Here is an 18,692-nt window from a genome sequence, read left to right on the forward strand (position 1 = left end):
TCCTGGTTTTTAGTCAAGGTGTTTGAGCTGCTGTCCCGTGTACGACATTAGTTTTGTCTGTACTCTAATTGCTGTCATTAGAATCCTCCCATTCTTCACGAGGCTCCACCCCCGCTTTCCACATGCTCAGCTCTTCCCTCCGACTAAGAATCTGCACATTCCTGCAGGCAGCCGCATTTGCCTTCTCCCCATGCCCAACACCCTTCTCCTAGCTTTGTAACTTTCGCGGAGTCCATTAATGCCCATCCCTACTACTCAAAGGTAATTGGAGAATGAATCTGCATTTCTGAACATGTGTTGAACTAGGGGTTTTAAGTGCTAAGTATTACCAAGAAGCTACTGTCTTATGAAATAAAATGCTGTTTAGAAATAGAGAAAGACTTATCAGTAAACAAAAGGGCATGCAATCCCTGGAAGAAAATCCTGTGGTAGAATTGCATTTGTAATTTCTGCATTTTGTTCCTAATACTAGGAAACCTTTGCTCGGTGTCGTAGTCACTCTCACCAGGGGCAAGGGATTCAGTCAGTGAAAATTTCAGTGGATGGACAAAACATTCTGGTGAATGGGAGAAATGATGGCGTGCTTGTTTATCTAGGATGGAAGTAAGTATGGTACACAGCAAGCAACTCCAGGTAGGGTGGCATGATTAGCTGATTAGCAGTCTTTTTTTTTTTAAATCAAGTCTGTTGGAGGAGCACCTGAATGAGAACGATTCTATATGTAGATTACTTTAAAAGATCATATTTCTCTCTTTTTAAAAAAACCTGATATATATGCACACAGAGAGACTTTTTTCCTAGTTAAATTTTGCTTAGACTACTATTAAAATACACAAGCACTAACCCAGCATACAGATGATGATCGAGGGATGGAAAGCACTTAGAAGTGTGCTAAGTGGCATGAAAAAGACAGCTTGGACTTTAAATGTTGCCCATTTGATCTACAGATGGAAAATCAAAAGTTGACCTTCATAGCAAATTCAGCAAAAATAGAATTTCGTGTGCCTCAAAACCTCCTGTGATCAAAATAGTAATGAAACTTGGCTTTTCCCAGTAACATTATGATCATGTTAACTATTGCAGAGATATTTGTATTATAAGAATTTTGGTAGCAACTTATTTCATGGCCTCATTTTAAGACTGCATCATTTTGCCCATTTTATACATGGAATCCCTGAATAAACTGTTAACTTGTATCTCACTGTCTAAATCCTAATATACCCTTTATGGTTAGGGAACAGATAGCATCTCAGTAAAATTTAAAAAGTGCTAGAGCCCTATTTATAGAAGTAAGGGCATTTCTACCCATTGGTAGTTTAGCATCACATAGATTTTGCACTCAGAACAAAACTGGGCTTAAAACCTTCATCCAGAGCTTAAAAGCTTGTGAATTTAGGCATGTGACTTAACCCCTCTAAATCACCTGTAACTCAGGATGTGGTCTGTAGCACTAATGACTTTGTTAGAAATGCATATTCTCAGGTCCCACCCCAATTTAGGGAATCAGAATCTCTATGGGTGGGACCAGGGGTCCGTTTTCTGTTTTGTTTTGTTTTGTTTTCAGGGATGTGTTTCAACAAATCCTCTGGGAGATACTGATGCAACTTAAAGTTAGAGACACTCTGGTATATTGAGTGAAAGTAATAATACCCTCCTCAATGGGTGCATATGAGAACCGTGTGCTTATGTGAGTCATTCTGCATGTGAAGCAGCACAGTGTCTAGTACTTTAAGGGCTCAGTCCATGCAGAGGCTTTTCAGGCAATGGCCAAGGAGAGTACAGAGGACATGCTGGGGACACTGTGGGATCAGGAGGGGGATAGGTCCCCCACGGGGGGGCAAGAGGCAGCCATGTCCCGAAGTTCTGAAAAGGGTCTCCTCTAAGAAGTAGAGTCCTCCTAGCCACTGGGCCCTGCAGAAACTTCCAACCTACTGACTCCTCTGTGCAGAAATGGTTAGGCATCAGAAAATCATACAGCTAAATGTGACTTTTAAAAGGCGTGATTTCACAGCCTATGTGTTTTCTTTTTGTTAATATAGGCGGTTTGGAGGAACCCTAGCCAATGAAATTCTTGACTATTGCCAGCATCTTTTAACTTCTCTGAGCAACACCATGGATGAGGAGAATGTCTACTTAAGTAAACTACAACAAAGTTCCGTAGATTTGAGATCAGAATTTAAAGAAACAGTTGAGTTCCATTGTAGTTTTCTTCTTCTTTTTTAAAATCTGATATCAATTTGCAATTTGCGGTTTTCTTTAAGCAGGTATTTAGCAACAGTCCTCATTAACTAGGTATACCATGATTTTCAAAAAGGTATACCATGACCTACATCTAAGAGAAAGTATTCAGCCTTTGTCAAAGCAATCACAAGTATTATATCTCAGATCTCACTTAAACTATAGAACAAAGATCTAGGCTTGCCTAAAAAAAAAAAATTTTACTACCAATACTGGTGCTTGGTCAGACAGGTCTCTCTATAATTTTATATCACATACATTATTTAGGGAGTATCTAGCTAGGAAACAGCATTCATTCATTCATTCATTTAGCAGATATTTTTTGAGCACCTACTAAATATTAGACTCTTGAATAAGATAGGAAAAGCTTCTGCTCTCATGGAATTTACATTCTAATTGGGGGATGGAATGGTCAGGGAGAGGCACATAAATAAATTAATAAGAAAATACTAGATAGTGACAAGTTCTATTCACTGAATAAATATAGATTGATATAAGATTTCGATGATGTTCCTTCATAATCTGTAACAAATGTTCCATAATAATGCAAACTGTTGGTGGAGGGGTGATGTATGGGAATTCTGCACATTTGTGCATGATTGTTTTGTAAGCTCACAACTTCTCTAATAAAAATAAATACACACTAAAAAAAAAATAGGTTGATGTGCTAGAGTTTGGTTGAATAGCCTCAACCAGAGGACATTTAAGCTGAGATCTGAATTAAAAGACAGTGCAGAGATGGCAGGGCTGGGCATGAGGTTGGGGTAGGGAGGGGACTTCCAGGAGTACTCAGGGCAGAGGGAAAAGGTGGGGGGAAAGAGCTTGGTGTGCTTGAGAAGAGAAAATAATAAGACCTGTGCAGTTGAACTGAACATTCTACATGTAATGAGAACCTATTAAAGTTTTCTGAGCAGAGGCTTAATAAGATCTTATTTACCTTTTTGAGATGATCCCATTTGGCTACATGGAGAATATTTCCTGTGGGCAGGCAAGAGTGGAAGCAGGGAGATTCGTTAGGAGGCTATTGCAGTGGTCCAGGTAAATATGATGGAGGTAGAGGAGTGGTTATGGAGAAGGAGATAAGTGGTGGATTCCAGAACTCGCTGATGGATTGATACAGAGAAAGGAAAAGAAAGGACTCAAAGATAACTCATAGATTTTTTTTTACTTGATCAACTGTGTAGAAGATGGGCAAAGTCTGGGAAGCAGCTTTGGGAAGGAGAAAGGAATTGTGAAATCAGTTTTATCCATACTGTGCTTGAGAAGCCTATAGAACATCTAAGCAGAGATACCAAGCAGACCACTGGATAGATGAATCTTGAGTTCTGGGAAAGGACAGAATGGGAGATGCTGATTTGATAATCAAGGCCATCTAAATGGCATTTAAAGCCATAAAAACAGGAGTGTCTTTATGTAAGAGAAAATGGTGGGAAAACAAATGAGGGCCAGGACAGAGCAGCTTCTAGGGATCCAAAAGTAGAATTCAGGGAAACAAAGGAGACCAAAAAGGAGAGACCAGTGAATTTGAAGGAGAATGAAGAGAAGGTGACATCCCAGACTCTTCAGATATTTTGGCAAAGTGGAGACTAGAACTGGGGTGGTAGCTGAAGGGGAATATTGGGGTCAGTAGAAAACAGTTTTCTTAAGATTGGAGATAGTTGGGAAGGATCCCCAGAGAAGGGAGAAATAAACAATGCAGAGGGGAGATGGGATGAGATGAAAGTGTAAAGGCCTTGAGAAGGAGGAAAAGATCAAGACCCCAAGCACAAATGGTGGGGCAGGCCTTGATGGGCAGGGACTTTTTGTCCATAGTAACAAGAAGAAAGACAGATTTGGGGTGATTGAGCAACCTGTCTGGTTGTTTCTACTTTCTCACTAAAAAGTATGCCAAGGTTATTAGCTGAGAAGGAGCTGGGTGGCAAATTTGAGGAGAAATGGAAAGATGTGAAACGATCATTTTGCAGAGTGTAACATAAATAGGTTTGAGAAATGTAAAATTTTCAGGTAGGGTAGATTTGAGGTAGATCAGACGACCAAATATCCCAGTTTTCAGGATTAGCATTCACTTTCACTCAGAAGTGTCTCAGTTTGGACAATAAACTATATGGTTGCTCTAGTTCATGGCCATAAATATAAAATCAGGCCAGTGGGATGATGAGTTTTCTCCAGGAAAATTAAGCGTAGTAGGTGGACTATTCTTTAACTCGACCAGAGACAGGTAAGGTATGATTGTCACAGAAGACCCTGGAAACTAACCTGGACAAGGAGGGCTGTGGGGTAGATAAAATAGAGAAAGAAGGAGTCAAAAGGCTGCAGCCGTAATGAGCCAGAAGAGTTAGCTGCTGGAGGAGTTCTACAGAACAGAGGCTGTTGCCAGTGAGTAAAGTGATTGCAGGTTTGATTTTGGGCTTGGTTGGTGCAGGGTCAAAGATATATGAGCCGTGGGAGTGGATGGCTGCATTGGAGTGGACTTAAAGTCACTATTATATTATATTTCCTCAATATAATTATAATTTTGGTTTTCTTACCAATGGGAATCTATTGAAAACTGTTTACACCACTGATAGACTGGTAACCTATAAAGCACATGGAAAACGAGTTTAAAAGGAAAAACTGTGCTTTCACCATCCATCAAGATTTCAGGCCAACTGTCTGTATATTCAAGATCAGAAAGCCAGTTAGGAGACAAAGTCATTAAGTTTCACACTGTAGGTGGCATCATGCTAAATGTTACACAGAACAAGTCTAATTGCCCTCCAGAAGTCTACAATTTAAAACCCCTTGGAAAGACCAGGTTTGATATTAAGGACAGAGTGGTAGGAATTAAATTAATAAGACATTACCTCTTGAGCAGGCAAAATGTTTGCTATTATTTTTTAAAATGCAAGAAGTACAAAAGGATTCAAAGGAGCTGCATGAAGTAAGGTAGGAGGAAAAGAACTTGAAAAATTTTAGATTAAATTTAAGAGATGTCTGTCTTTCCTTCTAAGAATTCTCAGACAAAGCTCATGAGCATTGACTCATCACAAGAAGAATTGTCCAACGTTGAGGACAGGAAGGAAATTCCCTGGATACAAGGAAAAAGCCAAGAGGTATTTATAAACCATGGGATACGTTTGAAATAATGCTCTGTACATGTGCCAGATAGATTTGTTCCCTATGAAAACCTATTGGAAAGTAGAATGAAATACCACTTTTCAGAGCATTACATTCCAAGAGTGTAACTTTCCTGGTAAAAAATAAAAATCCTAAACACAACCAGAGCTTTTAGAGTAAGTCAGTTGAGCATTAAGAACTGTAATGAGACTAACATGAAACCGGACAAAAATGTCCAGGTAAGCCAAAGCAAAGAATGAACTGTGAAACAATATAAAATTAAATTAAATTAAAATTAAGTTAAATTAGATTTAAAAACTGTGATTCCCCATGTTGGAGTTAGTCTGCACAGATTACAAAGCTGACTTAAAGAAAGGGGTGGGGGAAGCAGATTTGGCCCAATGGATAGGGCGTCTCCCTACCACCTGGGAGGCCCGTGGTTCAAACCCAGGGCCTCCTGACTCGTATGATGAGGTGGCCCACATGCAGTGCTGATGCGCGCAAGGAGTGCTGTGCCATGCAGGGGTGTCCCCCGCATAGGGGAGCCCCACACGCAAGGAGTGCTCCGCATAAGGAGAGCCGCCCAGTGCGAAAGAAAGTGCAGCCTGCCCAGGAATGGTGCCGCACACAGGGAGAGCTGACACAACAATATAACACAACAAAGAGAGACACAGATTCCGGGTGCCGCTGACAAGAATCCATGCGGACACAAAAGAACACACAGTTAATGGACACAGAGAGCAGACAACTGGGGGGGGGGGGCAGGGAAGGGAGAGAAATAAGAAATAGATAGATAGATAGAAAGGTAGATAGGTAGATAGATAGATAATAAAGAGATTTCGTTATTAAAAAAAGAAGAAGAAGAAAAAGAAAAGAGGTGTGCCAGGAACAGGAGAAGGGGGACTGTGGCCCCAGTGCTCAGGGAGATGAAATAGGTAATGAACTGATGACAGCTCATCTCTAGATGTAGCCTGCTTATCTAGTATCATATAAGTTTCCATAAAATAGCATGCCAGTTTTTCCTTTGTCAACTATTCACTACTTAATTCTTTTCCTTCCATTGGCCTTGTAATTATTTTCATTCCAAGTTGCTTCAATATTCACTTAAATATTAGCAGTTAGACTTGAGCTAGTTATTGCACATGTTTTGATTTCGTGTACACTTAAGTGCCATCCATCCATCCATCCTTCCATCCATCCATCCATCCACCCACCCATCCATCCATATCTGTCTGTATTATTTCCCTTGCTTTGTTATGTAATATACTTGTTCTATTTCAGGCTATCAAAAAAGAAGTTAAGCAGTTTTCCAAGAAAAGGAAAGAGATAAAAAAAAGAATCAAAGCACTTGTTAAAACTGTAAGTCTTGTGATTTCATGTACATTTGGCCCTCAGTCTAGAATCACTTTTGGAACTTAATTTTTTTTAACATAGTGTAAGAAACTATAACTTTTTCTTTAAATTTAAGCTCAATTTCCTGGAGTATTTTGACAGGAAAGAGTTTTTATCATATCATACTATGTATAAGCAGTGGTTTTCTTCTCTGTCTTCCCCAAATACTGTCCTTTTCTTTTTTTTTTAAAGATTTATTTATTTCTCTCCCCTTCTCCCCCCGCCACCCCGGTTGTCTGTTCTCTGTGTCTATTTGCTGCGTCTTCTTTGTCCACTTCTTTTGTTGTCAGCAGCTCAGGAATCTGTGTTTCTTTTTGTTGTGTCATCTTGATGTGTCAGTTCTCCGTGTGTGCGGCACCATTCCTGGGCAGGCTGCACTTTCTTTCGTGCTGGGTGGCTCTCCTTATGGGATGCACTCCTTGCGCGTGGGGCTCCCCTATGCGGGGGACACCCCTGTGTGGCACGGCACTCCTTGCGCACATCAGCACTGTGCATGGGCCAGCTGCACACGGGTCGAGGAGGCCCGGGGTTCAAACCATGGACCTCCCATGTGGTAGACGGACGCCCTAACCACTGGGCCAAGTCTGCCGCCCCAAATACTGTCTTATTAGTTTTATAATACCCATTAAAAAGTTTATGCATGTGCATTTTTACAATACTAAGTTACATAATTAAAAATAATGTTTTTAAAGCATCATCTGCCCTCCTTCTCTTCCTTCTGATTCCTGAGGTAAATGTTTGCAATTATTTTAGCTTTTTTCTTTCTTTCTCAATAGTCTTAATACTACTATTTCTAGATATGTCCATCATGACATTAATTATGAACTTCCTAGTATGGAAGATAAGTATTTATGTTCTTGTGTAACACTGTCACCACAACATACCCATAAATGTGTACCCCGTATACAGGGTATTATCATTTATATACATTCTTCAGAGCACAAAAGAAACACACACAAGGTGTATTATGATTACATTTCCTGTTTTTACAACTTTATTTTTCCTGGAACTAGTAATTGCCTTTGTTGTGGATTAAGCCCTTTTGTAGGCCTATTAGCAATTAGAACTCTGTCAAAGTGCTAGAAAATTCTTCTTCTTATAGTCAGATCCCTGAGGTAATCAATGTGCCAGTGTCTGGTTGTTGGTTTGTCTGCTACATCCACTCCCCTGTAATATATCTTTTTAATGTAGACTTTTAAAATTATGATGTGGTCCAAGTGTTTTGACCTTTTCCCCTTCAGCTTTTGTTTTTCACTTGTGATTTTAAAAAGCATTCAAATCTCACATATTTTCTTCTAATATTCCTTTATTTCATCTACAATTTATTTTTGTGAATAGATATGGAGCTTTTTTATAAATAAATAACCAATTTCCCCAGAGCATTTGTTGAATATACCATCCTTTCTTGACTGATTTGAAGTACCTCCTTTATCAATCACTAAATTCCCATGTATATGGGGATTGTTTCTGGGCTGTATATTCTGAAATTGAGTATTGATCTTTTCCTGAGCCAATACCATATCATTTTGATTGCTATAGCTTTATGTATTTTGATATTATGAGAGCACTTCTCCCTTTGCTCTTCCTTTTCAAAAATTTCTTAGCCCTTTTATACACACTTTTCCATTTGAATTTTAAAATCGGCTTGTCATGCTCTATGAAAAAACCTGGTTTGATTTTGATCAAGAATACATTGCTTATAGATTGATTCGACGGAGAATTTATTTGCCAGTTCTGAATGACAAACACATAATAGATATATATATGAATAAAAGAACTTCTTTTTTGTTTGTTTGTTTGTTTTTCAAAGATTCCATAGTTTCTCTAAAAATGACCTGGTGTATAGTTCTTATTAGACTTGTTTAGGTATTTTATAGTTTGCAAGTTTCTATTAAAATTTCTAATTGGTTATTAATGATATATAAAAAAGTTGTTGATTTTATATCTGGCCACCTCACTGAATTCTCTTTCAATTTTACTACTTTGTCAATTGATTCTCTTGGATTTTCTAGACTAAATATCTTCTGAAAATAATGATATATCTCTTCCTTACAAGTTTTTACACTTCATTTCTTTTTCTTGTCTTATGGCAAAGGCTTCTAATATAGAACTAAATAATGGTGGACATACTTGTCTTCTTCCAGACTTTGACTGGAATGCTTCTAACCTTTAAGCATGATATTTGCCATAGCTTCTGTTAGATATCCATTATCAAGTTAAAGAAATTTCTTTATATCCCTTATTTAATAAGAGTTTTTGTTGTGAAGTTTATTGTGAAATTCATCATATGCTTTTTTTTTCTAACAAGCTCATATAATTTTTTTGCTTCTCCCCTTTTAATGTAATATTATATTGATAGATTTTCTATTGAAATGCTTATTTGTAGATAGACATTGGCCATTTTTAGCAGTCCCCTAGATTCCATTTGGTAATGTTTTATTTAGGATTTTTGTATCTCTATTCATAAGTAAAATTAGCCTACTTTTCTTATACTTTCTTTATGTAATTATGGTATCGGAGTTATACTAGCATTACCAAATGAGCTGAGGGAAGGGGAGGGGAGGGGACCTCACAATAAAACCATCTAGGCCTGATGACTTTTGAAGGACTTTATTTTTTCCTATTGTTTCCATTTCTTCTAGGCTATTAGTCTTTTCATATTTTGTGTTTCTTTTCAAGTATAGCTTTGATAATTTATATTTTCTTAGAAAATTTTCCATCTCATCTAGATTTTTAAAATTATACAGAATATTATTATATAATATTATAAATTTCGAGTCTGATACTTCAATTAGAGTTCTCTTTTTATTCCTAGTGTTGTATGTTTATGCCTTTTATCATTGTTTATCATCACTTTCCAAGGTCTTTTCTATTTTATTAATATTTTTGTAAATAGCTGCTGTTTTTCTTATTGTAAGAGAATACTATATATAATTTTATACATATACATTTGCTCAATTTAGGATTTTAACAATTTTGAATTTTATTTATTAAAAATTTCTCCTTAATTTAATCAGGTTTACTTTGTCCTCTATTACTTTTTGAATTGAAAACTTGGTTTATTTTCAGTTTTTTCTATTATGCATGAAAGTCATAAATATTTCTCAGAGTACCACTATGGTTACATTGCATTATGTAATGTTTTCACTATTGCTTAGTTATAAATATTTGTAATTTCTAGTTTGATCACCTTACCAATCAAAGACTTATTCAGAAGAGTATATTTATTTGTCTGCTTATAATTTCCAGGTATGTAGAATGTTGACTCTCTTCTTGTTAATTTTGAATTTTATTTCACTTTGGACAGTCAATAAAGTTTGTTGAGATTGGCCTTGTATCTGTTCACTTTTTGTGAATGTTCCATGTGTTTTTTTAGAGAATATTTTGTGTGTGGGGTGGGGTTAGGTAAAAGTCCTTTTAATTCAATTTTTTTAAAAGATTTATTTTATTTATTTCTCTCCCCCCCTCCCCCCGTTGTCTGTTCTCGTGTCCATTCACTGTGTGTTTTTCTGTGTCCACTTGCATTCTTGGCGGTACCAGGAATCTGTGTCTCTTTTTGTTGCATCATCTTGCTGGGTCAGCTCTCCACATATGTGGCACCACTCCTGGCTGGGCTGCACTTTTTTCACGCGGGGTGGCTCTCCTTGCAGGGCACACTCCTTGCGTGTGGGACACCCCTACACAGAGGAGACCCTGGCAAGGCATGGCACTCCTTGCGTGCAGCAGCCCTGCAAGCGGGCCAGTCCACCACATGAGCCAGGAGGCACTGGGTTTGAACTCTGGACCTCCTATGTGGTAGGCGATGTTCTATCAGTTGAGCCACATCCGCTTCCCTTTTTAATTCCTATTTGATAAATCTAATTGTGTTTGCCAAATTCTCTATATCCATATTTGTCTTCTTTTTTTTTTTTTTTTTTTTACTATTTGAACTGTTGTTTTCTAGGATGTGATTGTGGGTTTGTCAATTTCTCCTTGTATTCTTATCATATTTTTGTTAAATGCAAAACATTTAACTTTCATGAAATATTTTTGTCTCCTTTAATGTTCTTAACTCTATATTTGGATTTTTTCCCCCTGATTCTAATTTTTTTTGCTATATTTCTTTTTTTTTTAGCACTTGCCTATATATCTTTTTCCATTCTGTTTTGTAAATATTATCTAGGATTTTCAATAGCTAGGTTTAATTTAGTTAAATTTACTATGATTGATGATATGCTTAGAGTTCTTCCTGGTGTTATATTTTGAGTCTTCTATTTAATATATGTTTCTAGTTATTTCTTTTTTCCTTTGTCCAATGTTCTTGAATTGATTATGCTATTTTTGTTATCATGATTCTATATTTTCTTTTCTTTTTTTGAGTATTTTCTCTACTATTTGGAAGTTATCCTCCTATTTCTGTTTTTTAAAATTCTGAAACACACGCTTGACCCTCTATTTTTCTGACATTTGGGGCCTTTCTCCTCAAGAGTGGTCCAGAGCATGGCAGCCTTGGCATCACCTGGGACCTCATTATAAACCCGGAATCTCAAACCCATCCCTGATGTCCTCAATCAGAATCCTCTGTTTAAAGTATCCCCAGGTGATTCTAGCACATAGAAGTGGGAGAAGCTCTGGTCTAGTGGGCGTGGCAACCTGTAGCCACCCCCGAGATAAGACAAGAGCCGCAAGGTGCTTTTGTTGTTTTTGCTTTTAAATTTTCAATTCCCTTTCCGCCCCCTTCCCACAGTGATATCATTTGGAATTATAGTTTCAGATTGTCATTTTTAATCAAGAAACGTGTCAGTCATATTTAGACTTTGTATTTTTACCCACCTTCCCCCTAGTTTTGGTACATACTAAATACTTTCAGAGAATTGGATATTGGTTGAAGTTTCTGAACCCCGTGTCTGTAAATTGACTACTCTATTTTAGCCTCAAACTTGAATGATAGTTTGATGAATACAAAATTGAGATTTGAGGTATTTTCCCCCTTTAAATTTGATTCAAAGTAATAGATCTTTCTGTATCCGATGTTCCAGACCTGCCAGTCTGTTTCTTCTCTCTTTGTGATGTGCTTTCCCTTTATGAAAATTTTTAGGCTTTGGTGTTCTCAACTTGCATAGCAAACTTTTTGTTTCTAGATCTGGGCTGCTCAAAACTTGATATGCTCTTTAAATCTTGAATAGTCATGCTTTTTTTGAGGTTTTGAAAATTCTCACCTGTTATTTCTGTAAATATTATGGTCCCTATTCTCTGAGTCTCTTTCTGAAGTCATAGTAGCTATAGGAACCTCTGGATACGTCTCCAAATTTCTTAACTTTTCTTTACACTGTCTGTCTCGTTATCCTTCTTCGATACACTCTGACAGATCATTATCTTTGTGTACATTTTGCTATTCAGCCCAGCTATTCATTTTTATTTTAGTTTCAAATATCAAATCTTTAAAGTTCTATAACCTCTTGATTCTTTTTATGTAATAAAATATTTTGCATTCCTGATTACTGTAAAATTCTTCTTGCTTATTTAATTCTTTTTCTATGGACAACAATTCTTCTGTTAGTTGGGTTTATTGTCTCTCTTCCACGGTCTTTTGTTCCCCAAATATTTGGTGACTGTTATTTTGATTATGGTGTGCTCATCTTTACAACTGAAACTCCCTGTTATAACTCAGCTACACTGGCTCAGCTTGCTGTGAAGAAGTATAGGAGGTCTGATGTGCATGTATTCCAGTCTATTTTCAGTAACAGAAAAAGGACAAGTGGAGTCGGGAAGTGTCCTGGAAGTCTATCTTCTGAGTAGGGTGTTTCCCATTCCTTCTAGCTGTTGATAGACTCCTTGGGCATCGCCCTGTCTCTTCAACCCAAATGGTCATTCCAGTTGCTTCCACCTGAAGGCCAACACTCCTGTTACTATTGCTGGGCCCCAGCAAGCTTTCCTGGGTAGGAGTGCATGCAGGTTCTCTCCACTGCCTGTTCCTGATGCAGTAGCCCAACAGATCACTCTGTCAGTCACTTCTGTGACACCGCTTGGTCTGGTATCTGGTGTGTAGCTTCCACTTTTTGTTGATTATTATCCTGTGGGCTTTTGGGGCTGTGAGGCATCATTCAGATACATCTGATTTTCATCTTTCAGGGGTTCCTCAGTTTCCATGCCGTTGAAGTTCCTTTTCTCTCTCTCTCTTCTTAATTGCAGTAATGGATTTATCTGTCTATTTTACATTTCTTTTCTATTAACATTAGAGATTGGAGCAGGACAGGATGATTGCAAAGCTTATTCCACCATTTGGAAACTGAAGTCTCCATTTTTTCCTATTGTGTTGTATACTTTTTATTCTTATTGATTTGTAAGGGCTCTTTATATATTCAAGATATTAATATTTTATCATATATGTTGCAATGTGTCCTTTGCCCTGAATTGTCAGAAATGTTGATCTTTTCAAGATAATTTTTACTATAGAAATGTTCAGATATAATTAAGAATTAAGAGAATAATACAATAATGAACAATATTATTTCATCTGTGTCCACACCCACAAACCCCACCCTGGATTATTTTGAAGTAAATCCAAGACATTGTATCATTTTATCTTTATTTCAGTATATATCTCTAAAAAATAAGGACTCTTAAAACACATAACCACAATACCATTAGCACGCCTAAAATATTAAAAACAATTCCTTAATCTCATTCAATGAATTGATGAATTTATGATTTTTTCTTGTATAGATAACTGACTTTTTAAAGAATTAAACTTTAAAACTTTAACAACCACAATAAACCCATAACTTAATTCTCTGCTCAGTATCTACATTTAGATAAACAGAACATCTTTTTTTTTTATTGGTTGCTGCTTTAGGAGACTAAGAAAAAGCATCTCTTTCAAGTGTAATTCTTTGCTTGTCATCATCCTTTCGTATTTTAAAATCCAGGTTCTGGATATGATGGAAGAAAATGAAACACTAGATAATATTGCGAAATTACAGCAACAGGAGTTTAGCCTGGATCTTGAAGAGCTGGAAAGGCTTCGCCGCGAAAGTGAGGAAGAAGTGGCAAAGGTATGGAAAAATCCAACTGAAGCATCAGAAAGTTATAACAAGACAAGTAAAAAGAAAATGGGAAAGGGAACTTTTCCAGAATAATGCGAAAAAATGAAAATAACTCCAGTACGTAAATGGAAAGAGTCAGAATCATTGAATTCTGAGGGTCAGGGAAAGGGCAGTATCCAGGCCAGCTGGGGTCTGATGCTCGTCTCTCCTCTATGACATCACCTCAACCATCTTCCTTCGTATGTTTGAAGACTTTCGAAATCTCCCCAGCCACCTCATGCCAACTTGAGACACGTCTGGTTTAGTAACCCTTTCTCAGTTAGAATTGAAATCTCTCTCCCTGCACTCACCAGCCATTCTACTCTTTGAGCACCATCTACTCATGGCCAGGCTGGAAATAGAGAAGATAAGCATTTATCACATTCCCCGTGTAACTTCTTTTGTCTAAGCTAACTGTCCCAGCTCCTGTGATCATCATATATGTGGTTTAATTAGCCTCACCATGCAGTTCCCTCTGAATTCATGACTTTTGACTATGACACCCACCAAAGAATTCCAATTATGATCTGTCCAGTTTAGAGAAAAACATAAATGAAACCTCTTCTCTTGTAGATACTATACTTGTAGTAATCCAGCCTTTGCTATTTTTTGAGCCCGTTACATCAGTTTGTTTACTCACATGGATTTTAATTTAAATAAAAGCTTCAGTGCGTTTTATATAGGCTGTTGTTAAGCAAATCTTTTGCAACCTGCACAGTTTGAGTATGCAAGTATTTCTCCTTTGAACAAGAGAAAGAAATATACCTGGATTCAAAGGCAGTTAGGTGGATTATAACTAGTTAGACAAGTATACCAAAAGGAGATGGGTATGTGACTGAAGTCTCCAAGAGGGAGGTTAGAAAATATATTGGAGGGGGAAGCGGACATGGCTCAACTAATAGAGCATTCGCCTGCCATATGGAAAATCCAGGGTTTGATACCCACGGCCTCCTGGCCCATGTGGTGAGCTGGCTCATGCACAGTGCTGGTGCATGCAAGGAGTGCCATACCACACAGGGACGCCCCTGTATAGGGGAGCCCCACGTGCAAGGAGTGTGCTCCGCGAGGAGAGCTGCCCCATGTGAAAAAAGTACAGCCTGCCCAGGAGCGGCACCACACACACACAGAGCTGACGCAGCGATGACGAAAAAAAAAAAAAGAGAGAGAGAGACACAGATTCCAGTGCTCCCTGACAAGAATGCAAGCAGACGCTGAAGAACACACAGCAAACAGACACAGAGAGCAGACAATGGGAGGGAAGGGGAGAGAAATAAATAAAAATAAATCTTAAAAAAAAAAAGAAAGAAAATATTGGAATCTATCAAAAGAATCTCAACAGATAACTGACTCATAAGATAAAATTTACCTGGGATAATCATCCATCCATCCATCCATCCATTTATTCATTCTGCAACACTTATTGAGCACCTTTTAAGTGCTAAGCACTATCCTAGCTGCTGGGAATACAATAAACAAGACACACAGATCCCTTCCCTCACAGGTCAAATCTAGTAGAGGAGACAGACAGTAAACAAAGTTTTATATATTGTTGGATAGAAATAAAACTGGATGCTGTGATAGAAAATAATGGGAGAGATCTACTTACTGTGGCCAGAGGAGACCTCTTTAAAGGGGTGGCATTTCATCTGAGAACTAATAAAAGAGGAGAGTGGGCTGACTGTGCAAAGATCTGGGGGAAGAGAATGTCAGGCAAAGGGAGTAGCAAAGGCAAAGGCCGCGAGGCAGAACTGGCTGGGACTATTCCAGGAATAGGAAGGCCGGAAAAGCTGGAGCGCAGTGAACAGAAGGGAGCCTCAGGGAGTGAGGTGTGGGAGGTGGGCAGAGGCCTGCTCCTGAGGACTTATACATCCTGGTAAAGAATTTGGCCTGTGTTATTAAATGTGCAACAAAGCGATTGGAAATGATCCCATTCTCTTACTATAATGTGTAGGCATCAGTCTAGGGCTCTATGAATGCTATTTATTTTGATCATCACAACAATCCAAAGAGATTATTGTTTTCCCCACTCGAGGAAACGGAAGCCTAGAGAGCCGTAGTCATGTGGCTAAGACGTAAGACCACACAACTCTCGGGATCAGAGCCAGGAAGAGCACCTGTCTGCCTCCACCAGGCAGCAGGCTCTTCCTCCTGGCCTCTGGCTTGGCTTAGGTTTGGAATGGCCTCTCCTCTTCTGGTGCCAAGTTCTCCCAACCCATTCCTATTGCTCACTCAGTTCTGAGTTTGGGTTAGGTTGCCCTGTCCTCAGCCTACCATTGCTGCATCCAAGGCCACGTCTGACCAGTCGGCACCATGAACCTGCTTCTCTATCCTGTTCATCTGCATATGAGTGAGTTGATAAACTCACTCTTCCCACACTACCTGCCCCCTAGCCCCTACCCCCTTGCCTCTGCCTCTAATTCCCTGGCCACTTATCAAATTCCCGTGCGTCCCGCAGAAAGCCTCCTTAATCCTCTGAAGCTGGTTTTGGTGTGAAGAAAGCTTTTTCACATGCTGGTTTCTTTCATATTGTTTTATTTCTCCTGCACACTGGGCTTCTGAAGAGGCATCAGCGCTGGATTGGGAATGACGATGAAACCAGACAGTCCAGGGAGGAACGGTATTAGCCAAGGCAGGACAGACCCAGCTGGCTTTCAGTGTGTTTTGGAGCAAAATGCCTGTGCCTGGATAGAGTTAGTATCCCTACCTGTCTGGGATTCCAATCCTAAAGGAAATGGGCCACTAGCCCACCCCTGCCAGGATCTCAAAAATGGAGAAAAGACCAGAAAGACCAACAGTCAAAACCCAGACGGCTGAGCCTGGGGACATTGATGAAATGGCCTTGGCAGAGGAGGGAAGAGGGGGCAGGACTGGGAAGCCTGCAGCTTCTGACAATTGATAAGCCAAGAGAGTTGTTTATTTAGGAAGGAAGTAATTTAAATCTGTATCTGCCATTAACTCAATGGATCAAAACCAAAAAGAAATAAAATGAAAATTAAACAAAACCATTTGATCAGATCATGAATAAAAAAGACAATTTAAAATCTAGGGGCTGCTAAGCTTAGCTTGCTTGCTAATAATTATGTCCACAAAGTGAAATGCCAAAAAGCTTCTGAAGAGGATTCTGAGGACTAAGGATTGCTGGGACTCACTTCATATTAGGTCTTTTGGCAAACTATTAAACTGGGAATACTTAATTACTTAAATATTAAGTAATAGAATTTCTTAAGCAGATACAACTAATTGAGGTAGTGCACATGTAAATGGAAATGATATCATCCTCAAATTAGTGAAGTGTTCTTTTTTTTAATCATGAACAGAAATGATAGAGGAATTCAATGCAGTAAAGAAGACCCCAAGACGGAAGTCACTGGCAGTTCAGATATATGTTAATGCAAATTAGGCCAATATTTAGAAATCTGGCAGCTTCACCTAAACATACAAATGTCAAGATTCTCTAATAAAACAGGAAGATTTGGCCCAGTGGGTCTGCATCCCACTTCCCCCAGCCCACCCCTGCAGCCGTTGTTCTCCAGCTGAGGGGGCAGGGGCTCTCCAGCTTGGCCTCACCAGGCCCTCCCTCCCTCCCTCCCAGCCAGCGTTTGTCCTCACATCCCACTTCTCTCACATATAGGACATGCTGCCTGGAGAGACATTTGTGTTGACACCCCAGTTCTCAAAGAAAGGAATCCCAAGTTATGGATACAACTTCAGGAAATGTTCTCAATAACAGGGAAGTTTCCTCCAAAAATGCAGCTCAGCCAGGGCAGCCTCATGTATTGGGGAAAGACAATCATACTCTGTCACTAAATGTGCTGCGTGAGTAGAGTTAGTGAATTCATCTTTTCCCTTCACTTATGTTCTTCAAGATAAGAAAGGACGCAGAAATGGATAACCTAGCCAAGAGATACTTGACTGAACTTATAAAAGAAGAATGCTGGAATTCAATGACCGTGAAAGGGCGTGCTCTTAAGGTAACATGCAACACACAAAACTTTGACTCATGAGAAGTTTACTGAAATTCTTAAGGCAGAAAACTAAAGGAAATTTAAGAAAATATATGCATAGAAAAGAACATAAAGCATACCCTCCCCCTTCCTATCCAGAAGTCTATAGAATTCCACCCAGATATGGCACTTTGTCTTGACCCTTTTTCCCTCTCTTCTCTGTTCCTATTTGCTTCTAAGCCAGCATCTCTCAAGATTTGCCTTAGTACTCCTTGCCTTTTTGCCTCTATAATACTACCTGCATCTGTCTTTTCCAAAGGTCACCTCATTCACATTCCACATAATAGAAAGCTAGACATAGCATCGGGTACATCCATCTGTGCCTGCCCTTGCATTTGCTAAAGGGCTGTTTTTCATGCTTTTGTACTGAGAATCCTCCCAACACGATTTCCATCTTTGTATGGGGTGACCAAAGGTCCCAGCTTATGCCTGTGGTTCTAGAGTAACTATTAATAGTACTACTTTCAAACATGCCCCCATCTGGAAAATAACATATTGGGTCACTCTACATTTATGTAGCAGAGTACGACTGTAGAACACGATTTCTCAACCTTAGCACTGTGAAAATTTGGAGTTGGGTGATTCTGTGTTATGGGGGCCTGTCCTGTGCATTGTAGATGTTTAGCAACTTATCTGGCCTCCACCTATTGGACACCTGCAGCACTTCCCACCCTCAGTTGTGACAATCAATAATGTCTCCAGACATTGCCAAATGTCCTGGTGGTAGGGGTCGGGAGAATCAACCCTAGCTGAGAACCTCTGTCCTAGGAATAACTTCTTCACAAAAATAGTTATTTTATACAAAGATTACACCAATATCAGTGAAATAATATTGCTCTGTTTTAAAGATACTTCCAGTGTCACTGGTATTCTGAGTTAATTTAATAAGGGAAAGCAT

The 18,692-nt window shown here is 38.8% G+C and overlaps 1 protein-coding gene across 3 annotated transcripts in view; it reads left to right on the plus strand.

Annotated features, from left to right (window-relative positions):
* The window catches only part of CFAP43 (cilia and flagella associated protein 43), a 111,016-nt gene that overhangs the window by 54,219 nt on the left and 38,105 nt on the right, over positions 1-18,692 (plus strand). For all 3 annotated transcript variants that reach the window (XR_011648999.1, XM_004468233.5, XM_058298487.1), the window contains 6 exons: positions 473-603; positions 2,040-2,187; positions 5,229-5,330; positions 6,616-6,693; positions 13,635-13,760; positions 17,657-17,761. Coding sequence is in view for 2 of the 3 variants with exons in the window: in XM_004468233.5 (XP_004468290.2) it covers positions 473-603; positions 2,040-2,187; positions 5,229-5,330; positions 6,616-6,693; positions 13,635-13,760; positions 17,657-17,761 (690 nt within the window). In the remaining variant the exon portion in view is untranslated. The remainder of the gene's footprint in view (positions 1-472; positions 604-2,039; positions 2,188-5,228; positions 5,331-6,615; positions 6,694-13,634; positions 13,761-17,656; positions 17,762-18,692) is intronic.

The sequence above is a fragment of the Dasypus novemcinctus genome, chromosome 6, assembly GCF_030445035.2.
Source record: "Dasypus novemcinctus isolate mDasNov1 chromosome 6, mDasNov1.1.hap2, whole genome shotgun sequence".
NCBI lineage: Eukaryota > Metazoa > Chordata > Mammalia > Cingulata > Dasypodidae > Dasypus > Dasypus novemcinctus.